General features: G+C 45.0%; 1 protein-coding gene across 4 annotated transcripts in view; it reads right to left on the reverse strand.

Moving 5' to 3' along the window:
• GRIA1 (glutamate ionotropic receptor AMPA type subunit 1) overlaps positions 1–15,162 on the reverse strand; it is a 157,100-nt gene extending 141,938 nt beyond the window's left edge. For all 4 annotated transcript variants that reach the window (XM_067567154.1, XM_067567153.1, XM_067567152.1 and 1 more), the window contains exons 1-2: positions 15,012–15,162; positions 12,575–12,712 (exon numbers count right to left, since the gene is read on the reverse strand). In XM_067567154.1, the coding sequence (XP_067423255.1) occupies positions 12,575–12,712; positions 15,012–15,093 (220 nt within the window). In that variant the 5' untranslated portion in view covers positions 15,094–15,162. The remainder of the gene's footprint in view (positions 1–12,574; positions 12,713–15,011) is intronic.
• Between the last annotated feature and the right edge of the window lie 747 nt (positions 15,163–15,909).

A 15,909-nucleotide genomic window follows, 5' to 3' on the forward strand; every position in this document is an offset into this window, starting at 1 on the left:
ACACATGAAATGCAGCAGGGTGAAAAAAAACCCAGGAACTGCAAAGTATAAAGGGGCAGAGAGGAAATAAAGTGCAGCATATGAGATCTTCTATCCCAATTATAAGACTGATCCTGCACCCAATGAAGTTCATGGTGCAGGATCAGGCACCTATAACACCAGCTCCCTTTTCGGGAGAAATTACACTTAAAACACAAAGCCCTGGATTGTGTTTGGAATAATTCATGAGTTTAAATTACAGGAAGAAAGGCTTGAAAGCTCCAGATAACTTGGAAAAAAATAGTTCAAGTGGTTCATAAAACCCCCAGACACCCTGAGCTCCACCTGTCCCTGCTTCAGTGCAGTAGGTTAGCGACAATTGAACATGTTTTACCTGTTCTCCCATTGATCTCTGTGACCGCAAATTCCCTGGAATCATGTATAGTACTTTGAGAACCCAGCACTTTCTTCCTCCCTATCATCTATTCCAAGAAGCTCTGTGATAATGAGTGCAAGAAACTTTGGGGTGAGCTCCTAACTGCAGAGACAAAGATAATTCAACCTAAGATTTCATCAGATCACAAATCTCTGTATTCTGAGAGCAAAAATCATGTTCCTACTTAGCATCTACAGCATGTACACAATATAGCTTTATGGTTTTGCTTCAGTGCAACACGGATCTGCCAAAGTTCCCTCCCAACTTTCCCTCCAATATTTCTGACAAAATAAAAAAACAAAAAAAAAAGCCCTTGCTTCATTTAAAGAATTTCCCGGTGCAGGGTCGGTCTTCAGTTTTGCAGGAGAAAGCATTCTGAGTCATTGCACTGCGTGCATTTCTCTGCGCATGCCCCAGGGCATGTGTACACATGTCCCATTCTGTTTGATTCAGCAAACGGCTTCCAGGTGGCGAGGGAGGCTTTCCTCTGACTGCACAATCTCTCTGCTGGCCCCTGTGCCAGATCTTAAAGCAAATTGTTTTCAATTCCACGCAGCATCTTTAAGCAAAATGGATTGTAGCAGCACAGCGGAAACTGTCTGCCGCCTGTAATAAATTAGCTGTTAGCAGAGGTAACAGCATTCACAATTCCATTTGCGATTTGAAGGGCTCACAGCTGCTTCTCATTTTCATAATACCGAAAAAAGAAGAGAAAAGAGGACAAAGGAGTGACATGAAACCAACCTGCAGCTTCTTTCCAGTCCCCGCTCTTCGGTAGTTAAAGAGATACTGTCAAATACTGTTTTCGTGTGATGGACCATTCTGAATGTAAAGCTTACTGTTGCTTCAGCCACAGTCAGGAATAGCAAGGAAAAACCACAGTCCACGCTTACCCCACACATTACAGATCCGTGATTAAAGACATGGCCCCTTTTCAGCACCAGCACAGCAGCAGTCCTGGGCTACAGTACATCCTAATATTCCCCCCACTGCATTTCCAGTGCATCTCAGTCCTCATGCTAATGCACATCAGCCATGAGCTGTAGTGGATCCTGTTACCTCAGTGCTGCTTTTTCCACCCCACGCAGCAATCCCAACATGCCTCAATTCCCCAGCCTCTAGTCTTGGCCTTCTTGGCCAGAACACAACCCTGGGAGCAGAGTTTTTAAATTCACTTGTATTCACTTTGCTAGTTTTGTGACTAGGAAACATCATGCATTCCTGCCTGAGATGGGCTCAAGCCAGGAAACATGGATCTCGAACGATTTCAAACACTGCAAAGTTTGTGTGTGTTTGGATCCAGGGTTATGGCTCCGCCATTAAAAATTCAGATCCAGAGTGGGTTGGGGTTTTGAATATCCTTAAAATTCCCAGGAGCGTTTAGATCCTGGGGTTTGGTTCTGACCCATCTCAAATGACTACACACTTGCTAGCTTAGAAATTACATTTCCCATTGGCGAGACGCTGATTTGAAAAGAAAACAAGACGTTTGTCCCTGAATGGTCAAAGTGGTGCACAGAGATTTAGCTGTGCAACTCCCATGAAAGCCAGTGGGAATTGCACAGCCAAATCCGCAGGTTGTGTTTTGAACATGCTATGGTGAAAATCGGGTGGACAATCCTCCCCAGATTAACATTTTTAGGGCCCCTCCGAGCCCAACCACAAGATCCCAGCGAAACTCCATGACAGCCAGGAAGCAAGAAAAGAGAGAGAGAGAGATCTGTATAAAATGGTGACAGCAGAAAAAAACCAGTGTGTCTATTATATGACTGCAAACATACTAAGCGTGTAAAAATGAAAAACACGAGAGAGGCCAAGAGAAAGGAAACATGTCTCAGCGCAACAGCAGACCCTCTACATGTGCAGAAGGATGGGCCCATTCTGGTGAGATTGACACAAGCCATTAATATTCCATGAGCATATGGATTCTTCGCTCCCGCGTAGACATGTTAAGAGCTAACATTTGTGAATCATTCAGGCTGGTTCCGCTTGATCCAGGCTTTTTGCTGCTCGCAGAAAAAGAAAGGAGGTGTTTGGTGCCAGGCAGCATTATGTCCTTTAATAAAATATCAAGAAATGTGAAGGGTGTCAGACCCAGTTTAAAACTCAGGCCAACTTTTGTGCCCTACGTGCTGAAGAACGAGCCTTTAATTGGTGGAGAATGGAGATGAGCTTACAGGCACGGATTCCTTCCTTCATCTCTCCTCCCATCCAGCTATCCCGCTTTTCCTCCACTGGGTCCCCTTAGAGGTACCATTCGTCCTCCAAAGGGGATTCCCTGTTTCTGCTCAGTCATCAAACGTGTTCCAGAACTCTTCATGCAGGGGGCAGCCGCACTTTAACAAGCAGCATGAAAGATTCTGGGCAACATCCGGGGATTCAAGAAAGTCCTCTCTCACACGTGCTGCCATCTTGCCTCGCGCAGAACTCCCATGCCATCAGCGGGAGTTGCACCCATGGCACAATGTCAGCATGTGCCTTGCAGATGGGCAGCGAGGATCAGGTGGGAGACCGGTCATACGTGGGCACTGGGGTTTATGTTTTGAAACTAACAGACGAATGGTGCTGATTGGAAGGTTGGTGCTAAATCTGGAACGTCACTGAGTCCGTTAGAAAATGGTCAGACATGATAGCTGATGGACAGCGTGGTTCCTAGCAAGCAAACAGGTCCTGGCCCTCTCCACTGGGTTATGGAGCATCGAATCTGCCGTTCCCTTGTAATTTTTTGTTGTTGTTGTGGATGGGGAGGGAAGAGGTCTGGGCACAGCCCAAGGCATGGCAGGCTCCACGCCCTAAATTCAGAGATCATGAGGATATGCTGGAGGCCTCTTGCCTCCATGCTGATGTTTGGTTCCATTACTGCCCGTTGCTCCCTGGAGACAATGTTCCAAATACTGGGGGAGGAAGCCGGCTACTGCACGAACTCATGCTCTTTGCTCTGTGGTTTGGACTGGAGGGGAAGATCCAGCAGAACCCGGCTGGACCCTTCACCTCTCCCCGTCCCCACCAATCCTATAGCACCATGTGGTAATGCAGAAGGGGAGGAACACGCACCTGGCACAGAGCAGCTGGCGCAGATTTCTCTTTGTGTATGTATGTGGGATGGAGGATAGGGACTATGGGCCTGATGCAAAGCTCATTGAGGTTAGATCTTTCCCTTGGCTGCAGTGCTTTGGATCAGACCCTGAAAGAATGACAGGCAAAAAACTCCCAACACAGCTGTAACTACTGGAACCAGCCCATCGCTTTTGGCTGCCTTTCCTCCTTTCTTAGCACTGACCCCTTTCTCCTAGCATTTCCTCCAATCTTCTCCTCAGGCCTAGAATTCCACTGGCCTCCATGCATCACTGCCTCCTGCATCTCTTCTGAAGCCTCATCTCCCAGTCTTCTTTCAAGAGCTCCTGATCTGATCTCGTTTCCGCTGCTCCTCTGCCATGGCACCGACACAGCCCAGAAGACCTCCTCTTCCACCGATTCATGTGAGCAAAGTCCTCTGGGGGGTGTCAGCGCTGCGCGGATGCAAAACAAACTGGCTCAGGAGCTCTGGAGACGTCAGCTGTGCTGGCAGGTGGCAGGAAAAACACAGCTGAATACTACGCTTACTTATATTGCTCAGTGAAGCTTTACCCAAGCAAAGAAGGACAAACTAAAGTTGAGGTGGGGGAATAGCCCCCACCCCTTGCTAGCAAGTTCCTTCCATACTCCATCCAAATCACCTAAAGGGGTTTTGGGCCTAACTGCGGTCCCTGAGAGGTGGAGGCATTCATCATCTTTCTACTCTGTCTCCATTACCACAATTCCAGGAGCTCTGTTATTTACTCAAAGCCAAGATTTCATTTTTTTTAAAATCCACATGGGAGCCGTGCCGTCAGCTGACTATTACTTACTAACCTTAGGCATCAGTCTTGTTTCCTCTCCTGTACTTCGTCTAAGTAAACATAAAAAGCCCCTCGCGCTGACGCCCGAGCCCGGCAATTTCTATCTGTTACTCGCTGTCACTTTCTCCAAGAGATCAGTCAGGTTTGTGAAGCATAAGCACATCTCTTTTCTCTAGCCCTGCAGCTGGGTTAGGCAAGGGTTGAAGATAGATTTTGGGGTGGGTATAAAGGTTACTGAGAAAAATGAAGAAAGACACATTTTTTAAAAAGGGCACTGGAGTGATCGACTGGGTACTATTACAGAGTAGTAAGAGGAAATCAACTGGAGAGTGTTATTGTGCAGGCTAGCAACTGATTGACTCAGCACATGAACAAGGGCCAGTTATGGTATACATTGTGTTATTCTCAGGAACATGTATTATTTGGACCTATGCTGTGCGGAGAAGATGCTGGATTGCTAATGGCCAGATTTTCTGATTCCTGTTCTCGTGCTGTGTAGTGCCTTCCTCCACAAAAAAGGCCCACGTGCTTCCCTAGCCTACTCATTGTGTGCTGGAAGGCACTACTCATTGTGAATAACTCTGGCCTTAACTAAATACAAGTGTATTTCTAAGAGAAGTCAAAGCCATCTCTGTTTAAAGTGATGATGTTAAAATAAAAAATCATACCTGTTACTAATATAACACCTTAGCAAATGCCAACACTGGGAGAATTTTAAAGATTCTAATTCACTTTTTACTCATTTATGGTGCTCATTTTCTGTTGGGTTTTTTTGGGTATATCACTCAAATTGGACATTGAAACTAGGCTGAGACTAGTTTCATTTTTTGCTTCTCATATCTTGGTTTTAGTAAAGCTTCTGACACAGTCGCACATGACATTCTCATAAGCAAACTAGGGAAATGTGGTCTAGATGAAATTACAACAAGGTGGGTGCACAACTGGTTGAAAGACTGTATTCAAAGAATAGCTATCAATGGTTCTCTGTCAAACTAGTGGGGTCTCACAGGGGTCAGTCCTGGATCTGGTACCAGTCAATATTTTCATTAAGGACTTGGATAATGGAATGGAGGGTATGCGTATAAAATTTGCAGATGACACCAAGCTGGGAGGGGTTGCAAGCACTTTGGGGGACAGGATTAGAATGCAAAACAGCCTTAATAATTTCGAAAATTGATCTGAATTCAACAAGATGCAATTCAATAAAGACAAGTGCAAAGTACTTTACTTAGGAAAGAAAAATCAAATTCACAACTACAAACTGGGAAAAACTGGCTAGGCGATAGTACTGCTGAAAAGGATAGGGGGTTATAATGGCTTACAAACTGGATATGCTCCTACAGTGTGATGCAGTTGAAAAAAGGCTAATATCACTCTGGCGTGAATTAACAGGAGTGCTGGTAAGTAGGACATAAGAGGTAATTGCCCTGTTCTACTCAGCTCTGGTTAGGTCTCATATACAGGACTGTGTCTAGTTCTGGGCCCCACACTTTTGGAAAGATGTGGACAAACTGCAGAGAGTCCAGAGGAAAACAACAAAAATGATAAAAAGTTATAAAAACCTGATCTTTGAGGGAAGGTTGAAAAAACTGGCCATGTTTAGTCTTGAAAAAAAAAGTCTAATGGGGCGACCTGATATAGTCTTCAAATACGTTAAGGACTGTTATAAAGAGGATGGTGATCAATTGTTCTCCATGTCCAGTAAAGATAGAACAAGAAGCAAGGGGCTTACTCTGCAGCAAGGGAGATTTAGGTTAAATATTAGGAAAAACTTTCTAACTATAAGGGGAGTTAAACTCTAGAATAGACTCCCGAAGGAGATTGTGGAATCCCCATCACCGGAGGTTTAAAAAGCAGGTTGGACAAACACCTGTCAGGGATGGTCTAGGTTTATTTGGTCCTGCCTCAGCCCAGTGGGCTGGACTTGATGACTCACAAAATCCCTTCCAGCCCCATGTTTCTATGAGTCTATGAAGTAGCACAGTGCTCCAACCCTAAATGGGAAAATATACATTTAAAAAATAATTTCCATTGGATTTGGGGAAAACACTCATTAAGATGCCCTTTTTCTTTATATCCACATTAGGATTTCAACACACAGAGAGAGCTTTTCAACATTCCAAAAGCAAAATCTAGGCCTCAATTGTTTAGTAGTGTTTCTTTAACCTGCAAAAACTTTTATAGATCACTTCAGATAGAGAGAGCGGTTGAGCAATACGTGGGAACTGATCAGCACACAGAATAGGTAACTGCCCCATTGCTTACACTTTCTGAAATCCCCTCTATAAATGCTGCCTGGCCACCCTTTACCCATGCAAGTGTTGTCCTGTTTTTGTCACTAATTAATGTCTGGCATCCTTCCCAGAGGAAAGGTTAGATCTGAAGGTGTGAAATTTCCTCCTGTCCCTACCATGATTCTCCTTAATCATGGTTGTCACATTAGCTTTTCTCCACTGCCCCGGCACCTCTCCTACTGGCCATCAGGAAAAAGAATGCCAACATTCAGTGTCCTGTGATAAAAGAAAAACAAAGAAACCTTTTTGTTGGTGCACAGACACTGCTGTGACCAAGGCCATCGAAGCATATAGATATATCTGACATGTTTAGTATAGTCTCTATCTATTCTGAAGTCTGCCCCCTACTAGCAATGGCAGTAATAAAAGGAAATTTCTCTGTGCATGTCTTCAGAGCTTCCTCTCCTTTGGGGAGCGAGCAACACAAGGGATCAGATCCCATTTTTGGGGTTACTTGCTGGCCAGACACCAGGACAGGCTCAGTCAACTAGCAGTCCCCCAGCTGGTAGGCACATTCTGCACGTTACCCCAGCTGAGCTCCTAGCTCAGGGTTTTTGTGGGCAGAAGCAACGTGACAGCATCACTCTAATCAGAGCTGGAAGGCAGCAGATCTCTTGGAGGAGCTTAAGCTTCCTGTCTTCTGGAAGTCATTCTTTGCAGATCTTTGACAAAATTCACTCCTGTTGGCCCCTACATACGTATTTACTGTGGATTTTACTGTAGGGTGGTAACGTCTTTCTTAACAACAGCCATCAATACTAAACCGTAGCCCTGATCCCACAGGGTGTCGAGCACTCTCAACACCCATTGACTTAAATGTGCATTGACAATGCGCCATTGTTCACAGAAAGCACCTGTCTGCAGCTTAGTATAAAATCCAAAGAGATGCATTCCCTCACAGCAGCGATTGTTTTAAGTAGGTGCCATTTGATCATGAAATAGGCATTGCTGCTGGTTTAGATCATGTTAAGCAGGCTATCACTGTACTATCACAAGTACTATCACTGCAGAAGTACACTGTTTACATTGTTTTTATAGCACTACTGAAAACTCACCCCACCGTCACCACAAAATCTACATAGTATGCTAGGACAGGGCTCAACGGGGCTGAGCAGGTTTAATTACAAAACTCCATTTGAATTGATTGCTGCCGGAATAATCACAATTCTGAGCAATGGCGACCACGCTATCTATCAACAAAAGGGATTTTTAATTCAACCCACAATAATTGTTTAATTCAATCAGATGTGGATCCTCATTTGAGAGCATTAAAATGTGTGCGTATTACTTCCTGCCTCTGAAAAGGTAATCGGAGAGCGGAAGAGCAAAGTGCAGAAGCACTGTATGCACATGGGTGTCTCAAATACACAAAATCATTCGTGTTTAGTTGGTCTTTTACATATTATTATTGCTATCAAATTTTCTGGGCATTATAGATAAGAACCAAATCAAACAATGAGAGATCAGTACAGATTTCTTCTGAACCAGTGCTGTTATGTAGTTTTACAACTCAAACCCATTCCTCGCTTTCATTTTCTAAAGTATAACTGATTTTATTAACCGTGTTATTAGTCCGATAGTAGTACCCGATCAGGATCACTTAATCAGCAATGGGCACTGTACATGCACAGATGGAGAATGATATTACAAAGCATGGAGTCTGGATTTTCAGCCTTCAGCTTCCACGCATGCACTTTGCATTTGCAAACACCTGCATGCCGTGCCACATATGCTAATGCGCGTCTTCCAATTTTCCCAGTACACACACAAAGGCTAGCATTTGCACCACCAAAAACCTCTTGGGTCCAATGGGTTACCTGCGTGTAAATGCTAACACTTTTTAATAGGTGGCTTCACTTGCAACTGGTAGTGTGCATGAGTGATGGCCACCATCCTTAACGGACACTTTGGGGATTGAACCATGGGCCTCCAGAGGGAAAAGCATGAGCTGCTATAGTTTGAGCTAAAAACCACTGCTTGGTGATGTGGGGCCGTAACAACTCATGTCCTCTGCAGTTTGGCACTGGGTGGGGATCTGTGACACACGCACCAGTGGGTAATTCCTGCAGAAATAGAGGCCTAGTAGACGCCTAGATGAAAACAGACCTTCAATAGGGGCAGGCTCAGTGCACCCTTCTCGTGCAGCACTCTGACAGTGCACTTCGATTCCTGACTACAACACGTTTGTTCAGCGTGATCCTCCACTTGGCTATGCAATTGCAGCTCGGTCCTAAACTGTAGCACTCTTTGGATTTCCAGGAGCAGGCGTTTCAAACAGTTCTACCAACGCCTCTCAGTTCTGAGCGCCAGCCTCTCCTGTCACGCAGACATCGACAGCCAGGCCCAACACAACGTACGTGGCGGGTTATATGATGCAGCCAAAGCTCACTGGAGACCCCAAAACTCATTTCCAATTATGACCAAAGCCGGAATCTGGGCTCAGGTCTCTGAAGGGGACTAGAAAGTTCTATGTAGCCTTTTGGGTCACTGAACCCCAGTACAAACCCAGTACAAACCCAGTCATTTTGCCCTTTACACTAACCTCTCACTGAACTGTACTTCTGTTGTTGTGTGGGCTGTCACATAAAGACTCTCCCAAAATAACCGTCTCTCTGATGAAAAAGACGCAAAAATACAGCTGCTGCCATCTGAACTGTAGGGTCTCTCTTTTAACTAATGACAGTTATTGGTTCTCCCTGTAAACCCGCCACATGGGGGCTGTGTAACACGCACTGCCACAAACACAAAGCCAAAACATTACCCTATGTATTGTGGGTCAGAGTTAAGGCAGTGATTAAAATGTGCCCAGTGAATTTTCACATGCCAGTATTGTCATTAACCACATGCATGAACTGAGAGATTATTGGATATTAATTTAAATTACGGTCATTGGTTCTTTTCATACTTTCGTAAGGTTTAAAGGACAATTTTTTTTACATGTAATGTTCTTCTAACGGGTTTTGGATCAGGGTTGTATGTACTGTAAGAACTTTAACTAAGTTAACCAATGGTTTTGAGCTGGAATATTCAATATTACCATGTAACAGTCTAAATGTCAGGCTCAGCTGCATCAGAAATCACAGGATGATTGCTGTGCTGTATCGCTGTTGACTGATGGCATGGCAACCAGTTGCAACAATCTGATCTCCTACCTGGTGTATTGCCTTTAGGAACACTAGATCATAATTATCAATCCAAAATCACTGATGTGCAGGCTTTGTGCATCAGGACTGGCTCCATATCACGGTTACCTGCCACGTAGCTGGTTACGTCCTGCAGAGTGAATTCACCAGTTGTGACAACAAAGCTTATTCATCCTTACTGGGTAAACAGTTATGCCGGGTGGAAGTAGACAGTGTCACACACGGTGGATGAAATGCATTTTGCAAGCTGTCCTCTTGCACCAGGCACTGTAGTTTTGCTGCAGCTCGTGCTGCCAGTTTGTCACTGCCTCGCATGCTGCCCAACACGGCTTCGTACTTCTGCAGTGACAATCGACTCTTGAGACTTGTTTCGCATTTAGAATTGGCACAAGGACACTGATGACTAATAGATCAGGCCACTGCAGCAAGCATTGCCTCGTGCGAGGGTCCAGTCTGCCACAGTCTTACTCGAGTCCCATGCTAGACTCATGAAGCACCAGGTTTACACATAGCCCGAATACCAGAGACAGAGTGTTTGGGGATGCAGGTAATTCAAGTTACAGAAACAATAGCGTCTTTTGCATTTCCTTAAGAACAAACAATCTGTATTTCTAGCCAGTAATACTTATATTATCTTCTAAAAAAACATAGGTCCACCAAGCAGTTAGGGATTTTATTCACCACAAATCTTTGCTCTTCCATCCTGTAGATGTCTAGGCTAGGGACTCAAGAGGGGAATTCACCAGGATATCACGGTGTGATCTGGGAGGAGATGATTCCTGGTAGAACTTTAAACCCAATTACAGAGGATTAAAACCAGGCCTCCACAGCCTACTTTTTTTCAGGCTAGGAGGCTGGATTAACCTCCCTTTTGTGCCTCCAAAACAAATGCTGCTTTCCATAGCCTTGGAGAACAGAATTTGGGAAGTTTTAATTAAGAAAAAATTGAAAATAAATGAAGTTGGATTGTGTGGAGCGCTTTGTCTGATATAGGACATGGTGCCCTACATAAAACGTAAAATGTAACATCCAGCCAGGGAATCTTTCAGTCTCTATGGGAGGCTTCGCTCACTTTCATTTAGCCTATGCCAGCCCACACCTCCCTGTGTACCAATGATATAGGATTTCCTAACATGGTCCTGCTGTCATCACTAACGGCTATGGATGTAAACAGAGTCAGCAGTGACAGGTGTACAGAGAGGCAGACTGAAGCTCAGTCACTGTATTCTGTGAGACAGTCCTGCATCTCAGATCAGATTCCACAGGTCCTGCTTAGCTATCTGCTACCAGATCAGTTTGGGCCAATCTCCAAATGCAGCCTGTAGTCCTCTCCCGAGTAGGTCGCATCCTCCTTTGACAAATACCTGAGAGGGGCTGTCTTTTTCTTTCACTTTGGCAACGCTTGTTTAGCTTGTTCTGCCAATAAAGTCTCATTGAATTGACCTGAAATAGTTTTTTCCTAGCTTGATGGAAACCTACCAGTTGGCTCAGAGAGGACTATTAAGGAAAAGAAAAAAAATCTTTACAGTAGTTATTAACTACTACAGTGAAAAAGTGCCAAATTATTACCACACGCTCTCTCTCTTTTTTTTTAGCATGTCTGAAGAGTTCCAGGATTTAAAATCCCCCTGTTTGCAGACCTCAAAACAGAAAAATGTAATGCCCCTTCCTCCAAAGAAACACTTTGTTAATTCTTCTGCTTGTACGTACTGGGTTATTTTTCCAAGAAAACATTTTTTTTCCCTGTGCATTTCTTAGCGGAGAGAACAGTTTGTATCCATATCAATCTGGCCAGCCACATGACTAAACTGCAGAAAAAGGGTGTTTCAGTGAATCAGAAGGATACTACAAATGATAGCCAATAACAATGTACCAGGAATCACAAAAAGAAGGGTTTCTTATATCTCTCTGGTCCCTCCTGCCAGTCCTTAAATTCACACACACGGCTTGAAAGCGATGAGTATACACTGGATCATACTAAAGAATTCTTTATGCATCAAGCCACAACAGGCTCTAGCGTCTCTCACAAAAGCACTGCGCTGCACAATACAGAGAGGTGAGTCCTACAGTATTCCCATTTTGAATTGCTGGTTCCCCCCCCTCCAATTCCTTTTATGCTTTTTGTTACTGCTAATCCTGCTATTACCTGGCAATACATTCTTTTTGCTCCCAACTACCCCACATAACGAGAAGCCGTACAATAGGCTGTGTTCTTTAGTAATGTGTCGCTAAGCTGTGTTAATGGTTCTTCTGTGGCAATTCTTGTTCGGAAACACTTTAATGGTTCTGATCATTCCAGCAGGACTTGAAACCAGACCTCTCCCCTTTCTCTCATTATCCGGCCTGTCCCTTGTTTTAAATCCAGCCTCTTTTCCCATCTAGCACCCTTTTTACAGCGGTATGTTACTTCCATCAGAAATGCTGCTTGGCTAAGCTGCGGCTAGAAAAAGAGTGGTTCACATTAAGTAACCCTTTCCACATCCACAGGGGGGGTCTGTGTCACATCGGGGCTATGACAAATTGGGAGCGAGGACTGAAATGAAATCCCAACATGAAAAGTGTGGGCGAGATTAAGAAACCAAGAGAGTAACTGAAAGTTTTTATATAGCACTTTAAAATCATCAAAAGAGACAATATAAGACATCCTGTGAACAACTGCAGAGATACCTAAGACCCAGGTCCTGAAACCAATAAAACAGAATCAGAAATCTCTCGTACAGAGTTCCTTTGCAGGGAGCTGATGGAGGATTTCAAGTTGGGAACAAGAGCCCGCTATGTTTGTCCCGCGTTTCAGATGAAAAACCAGGCAGGATGAAAGAAGCAAAAAAGAAAGCCACTACTTACAGGTGTATGTCATTTCAAAGCTGTCGCTAATATTCACAATGTCAATCTGGGGAAGCAGTTTAGGGGGTTCTGTGAGCTGAGACAATGCAAACCTGAAAGCTGCATGTTCCTGGGACTGCTGATTAGGAAATAATCCCCCTAGGGAGAAAAAAACAAAGCAAAGCAAAGGTCTTAAATGCATCCACGTTGCAAGGGCTCTTTGTTACAAACATTCTTTTGACAGGAAGCTACTGCTACCCGGCTCAGTGAATGCTGCCTGCTTACCACTAGACTTCATAACTTCCCAGCACAGCGAGGCACAAGGGGGTATATTGTCCACAGATTGTGCTTAGGCACCTTTCATAGTGTGTGCCTTATGTAATATAAGTAGCAAAAATATGCCAGCTCACACATTTCCCTCAGCCTGGAAGCGGTTGGTGTAAGTCTCCCCCTGCATATCTGCAAGGGACAGGCACTGAAGTGCTTCCAGAATAGCCTTCTGAGGGGTGGGACGGGGGGGACACAGCATCTTTCTGCCCCCCACCCAAAGGAGAACAGCATCTCATGCAGCTCAGCCGTCTGCAGGCCCACATTCGAATCTGCCCCCCCTTACGCCCCACAGACAGCCCAATGGATTCAAAGGCGCTGCTCCACTCGAGGAGTAAGGTATTAGTCAGCAGGGGTAAGGCTGGCAGAATCTGGCCCAGAATGAATAATAATTGGTGGCTAGAGACAGAGGGGAGGGCACTCCTAGGACAGTTGTTATCAAGCTTTGCTCTGGACAGGCCACCTGCTGCTAGCGGGGGTGAAGTTTGCTGCACGGCATTTTGTTCTGCAGACGACACACACAGCCAGCCAGATCAGTAAAAAAAATCTGACCATGAAGGGGTTTGCCCACTGAGATGATTGGCAGGATCCCAGGTAAGCCCTGGCACTGTAGTACAATGAAAGAAGGTAGCAAATCAGATAAGACTTGCCAGAGTGGATGAGACCCATGGTCCATCTGGCCCAGTGTCCGGTCTCTGATGGTGGCCAGCACCAGATGCCTCCGGGGATGTTGTCAGAAACCTTGCAGTAGGCAGCGATGGGATAACCTGACCCTAGGGAAAGTTTGCTCCTGACCCCTGATAGTTAGAGGTCAGCTTATGCTCCAGAGCATAAGGTTTAGATTCCTTCCAAACTCGTGTTTATTTTTTTTAAAACTATTTACTGTTATACAGCTGGGTTTTCTTGCTATCCTTAGAAACGTAAACGGGGGTGTTGTTATCCTTATTTACAAGTCAGGAAATGAAGCACAGAGAGATTTAGTGACTAATGGAATGAAAAAAAAAAAGATATATTGATTAATTACAACTTTCCCAAGCAGACTGCTTGGAAAATCAGCAAGGAACCAGCAGTGCAGAGAGCTGCCCATAGGCAGGAAAGGCGCTTTGCACATTTTCAACACAGATTACTTCTCCTACAAGTGTGGAGGGGGCTTTTGTGCACTCAGAAATCATGCCTAAGTGTTGCTGCCAAAGGAAAACCAACCTGCCAGTATCCATCCATCCATCCACCCATCCATCCTTTCTTAAAATGGGGGAAAAAAGCTTGAGATGTTGAACAAATCCCAAGTTGGGGGGTGGGTGGCTGGGAGGGGGGGGTGAAGGGGAAAGCAAAGCAGCATAAACAGCAATAAATGCACCAGTTGTGCTGCTGGACTAACCCAGGAGTTGCTTTAACTCAGTGGATTAGCAAACGGTTGGCGTTACAAAGAGAGGGGTGATGGAAAAGAACACATGCACAAAGGAAAGCAAAAATGTAGTACCCAATTGCAGATAATAATAAATTAATAACAATAATAATAATAATGGTGTGGGGGAGGGATGAGAGCAGCTGTGAAATTATAGAATGGGGGAGGGCAAGAGACAAAGAAATGGGGAATTGCCAGCAGTAAAGGAAAGCAAGTGGAATGAGATGAAAACAGACTTGAATGCAACATCTTCCTAGACTAGCTCTGGCCTTATTCTTTCACAACAACAACAGCAGCAGAGATGGTCTAGTGTTGTTTCCCGTGCCAGGTACCTCCACCTTCAGACATGAGAAACCTTGCCAAAAATAAAATGCAATAGATGCTTTTTTAACTACCCCGCTCCCCGTCTGTTCCCACATGCAGAGCACCAACCCTGGTATTTTCCTTAGCAAACAAACAAACCAGTTTTTTGCTTCCTCCATTTCAGAGGCACTTTTCAGTGCAGGCGTTAATTTCCCCCTGTAAGAATTGATACATCCCTGCTATTAGGATCCATCGGCAGACCACACAGCTCTATCCACATCCAAATCCACCCTGCTTATCACACAGACACACATTCTTTCTTTGCAAGCGTAGGGAATGAATTGGTCAGATTCCCCCCCCCGCTGCTTGCCAGTGAAAGTCGCGCACAAATAGAACCCCAGCTCCGAAGCATCTCCAACTCACCTATCTGGATATTGTTGGGGAAATTGGACCCTAACACCGCCCCTAGGAAACTGGTGCAGAAGAAGGCAAAAATGTGCTGCATATTCCCTTTTGCATTGGCGAAAAAGAACCTCGGTTCCAAGCATAGATTTGGTTTTTTCCCCTTAAGTCTTTTTTTTTCTCTCTCTCTCTCCTCCCTTCTGCTATGCCTTCTGTATTGTGCAGCTCTTTCTCTTGGAATCCAGCGTTTAGACTGCTGCCTTAACACCAAGTGACAGCGGGATTAACTGAGCACTGAGAGAAAGAAAGAGAAACCCTTCCTCATCCTCCCCTCTCCCCCCCCCCCCCCACACATTGTGCCCTTCCCTCATGCTAATTTCCCTCTCCTAGATGGAGCTCAACAGCTGGGCTATAGCCTCTCCTCTCCCCCCTTCTCCGTCTTTTGCTTTGGATCCCCTGCATTGTCCTTTGGGGGGAAATTCACACACTGTATCCCTAAATTAATCTTCCTCCCCCCACCTGTTTTGGCCCAGGATATAAAGAACGTGCACATCAGTAGGTGGCAAACTCCCACAGAGAAAGGTCTCAACTCTACAGTCTTCGATCGATACCTTCTCAAGCTGGGTTACTTGGCTCTTGGGATCCAGGGTCTGATTGCTACATACCGGTCACTACAGCACATATCCTTAACATAATAGAGGAGGAGGTGCCCTGGAAATCTCCCTTGAGGGAAAAAATAATTTCAGAGTGACAGGCAGAAGACATGCCTAAAGATGAAAAGAGGGTTCCTTGATCTTTCCTGCTGAGCTTCCCACACCCTTTCCCTGCCCATGGTTAACCTATTCTTCCTGTGTCAGTGTATGCTGCTGTGGTTTATTCCTGTGCTCATTGTGCTGGAATCCATGCTAGCACACTCAGG

This window comes from Emydura macquarii, unplaced genomic scaffold (assembly GCF_026122565.2).
Source record: "Emydura macquarii macquarii isolate MOO-44397 ecotype Brisbane River unplaced genomic scaffold, CSIRO-AGI_Emac_v2 contig_2768, whole genome shotgun sequence".
In the NCBI taxonomy this organism is placed as follows: Eukaryota; Metazoa; Chordata; order Testudines; family Chelidae; genus Emydura; species Emydura macquarii.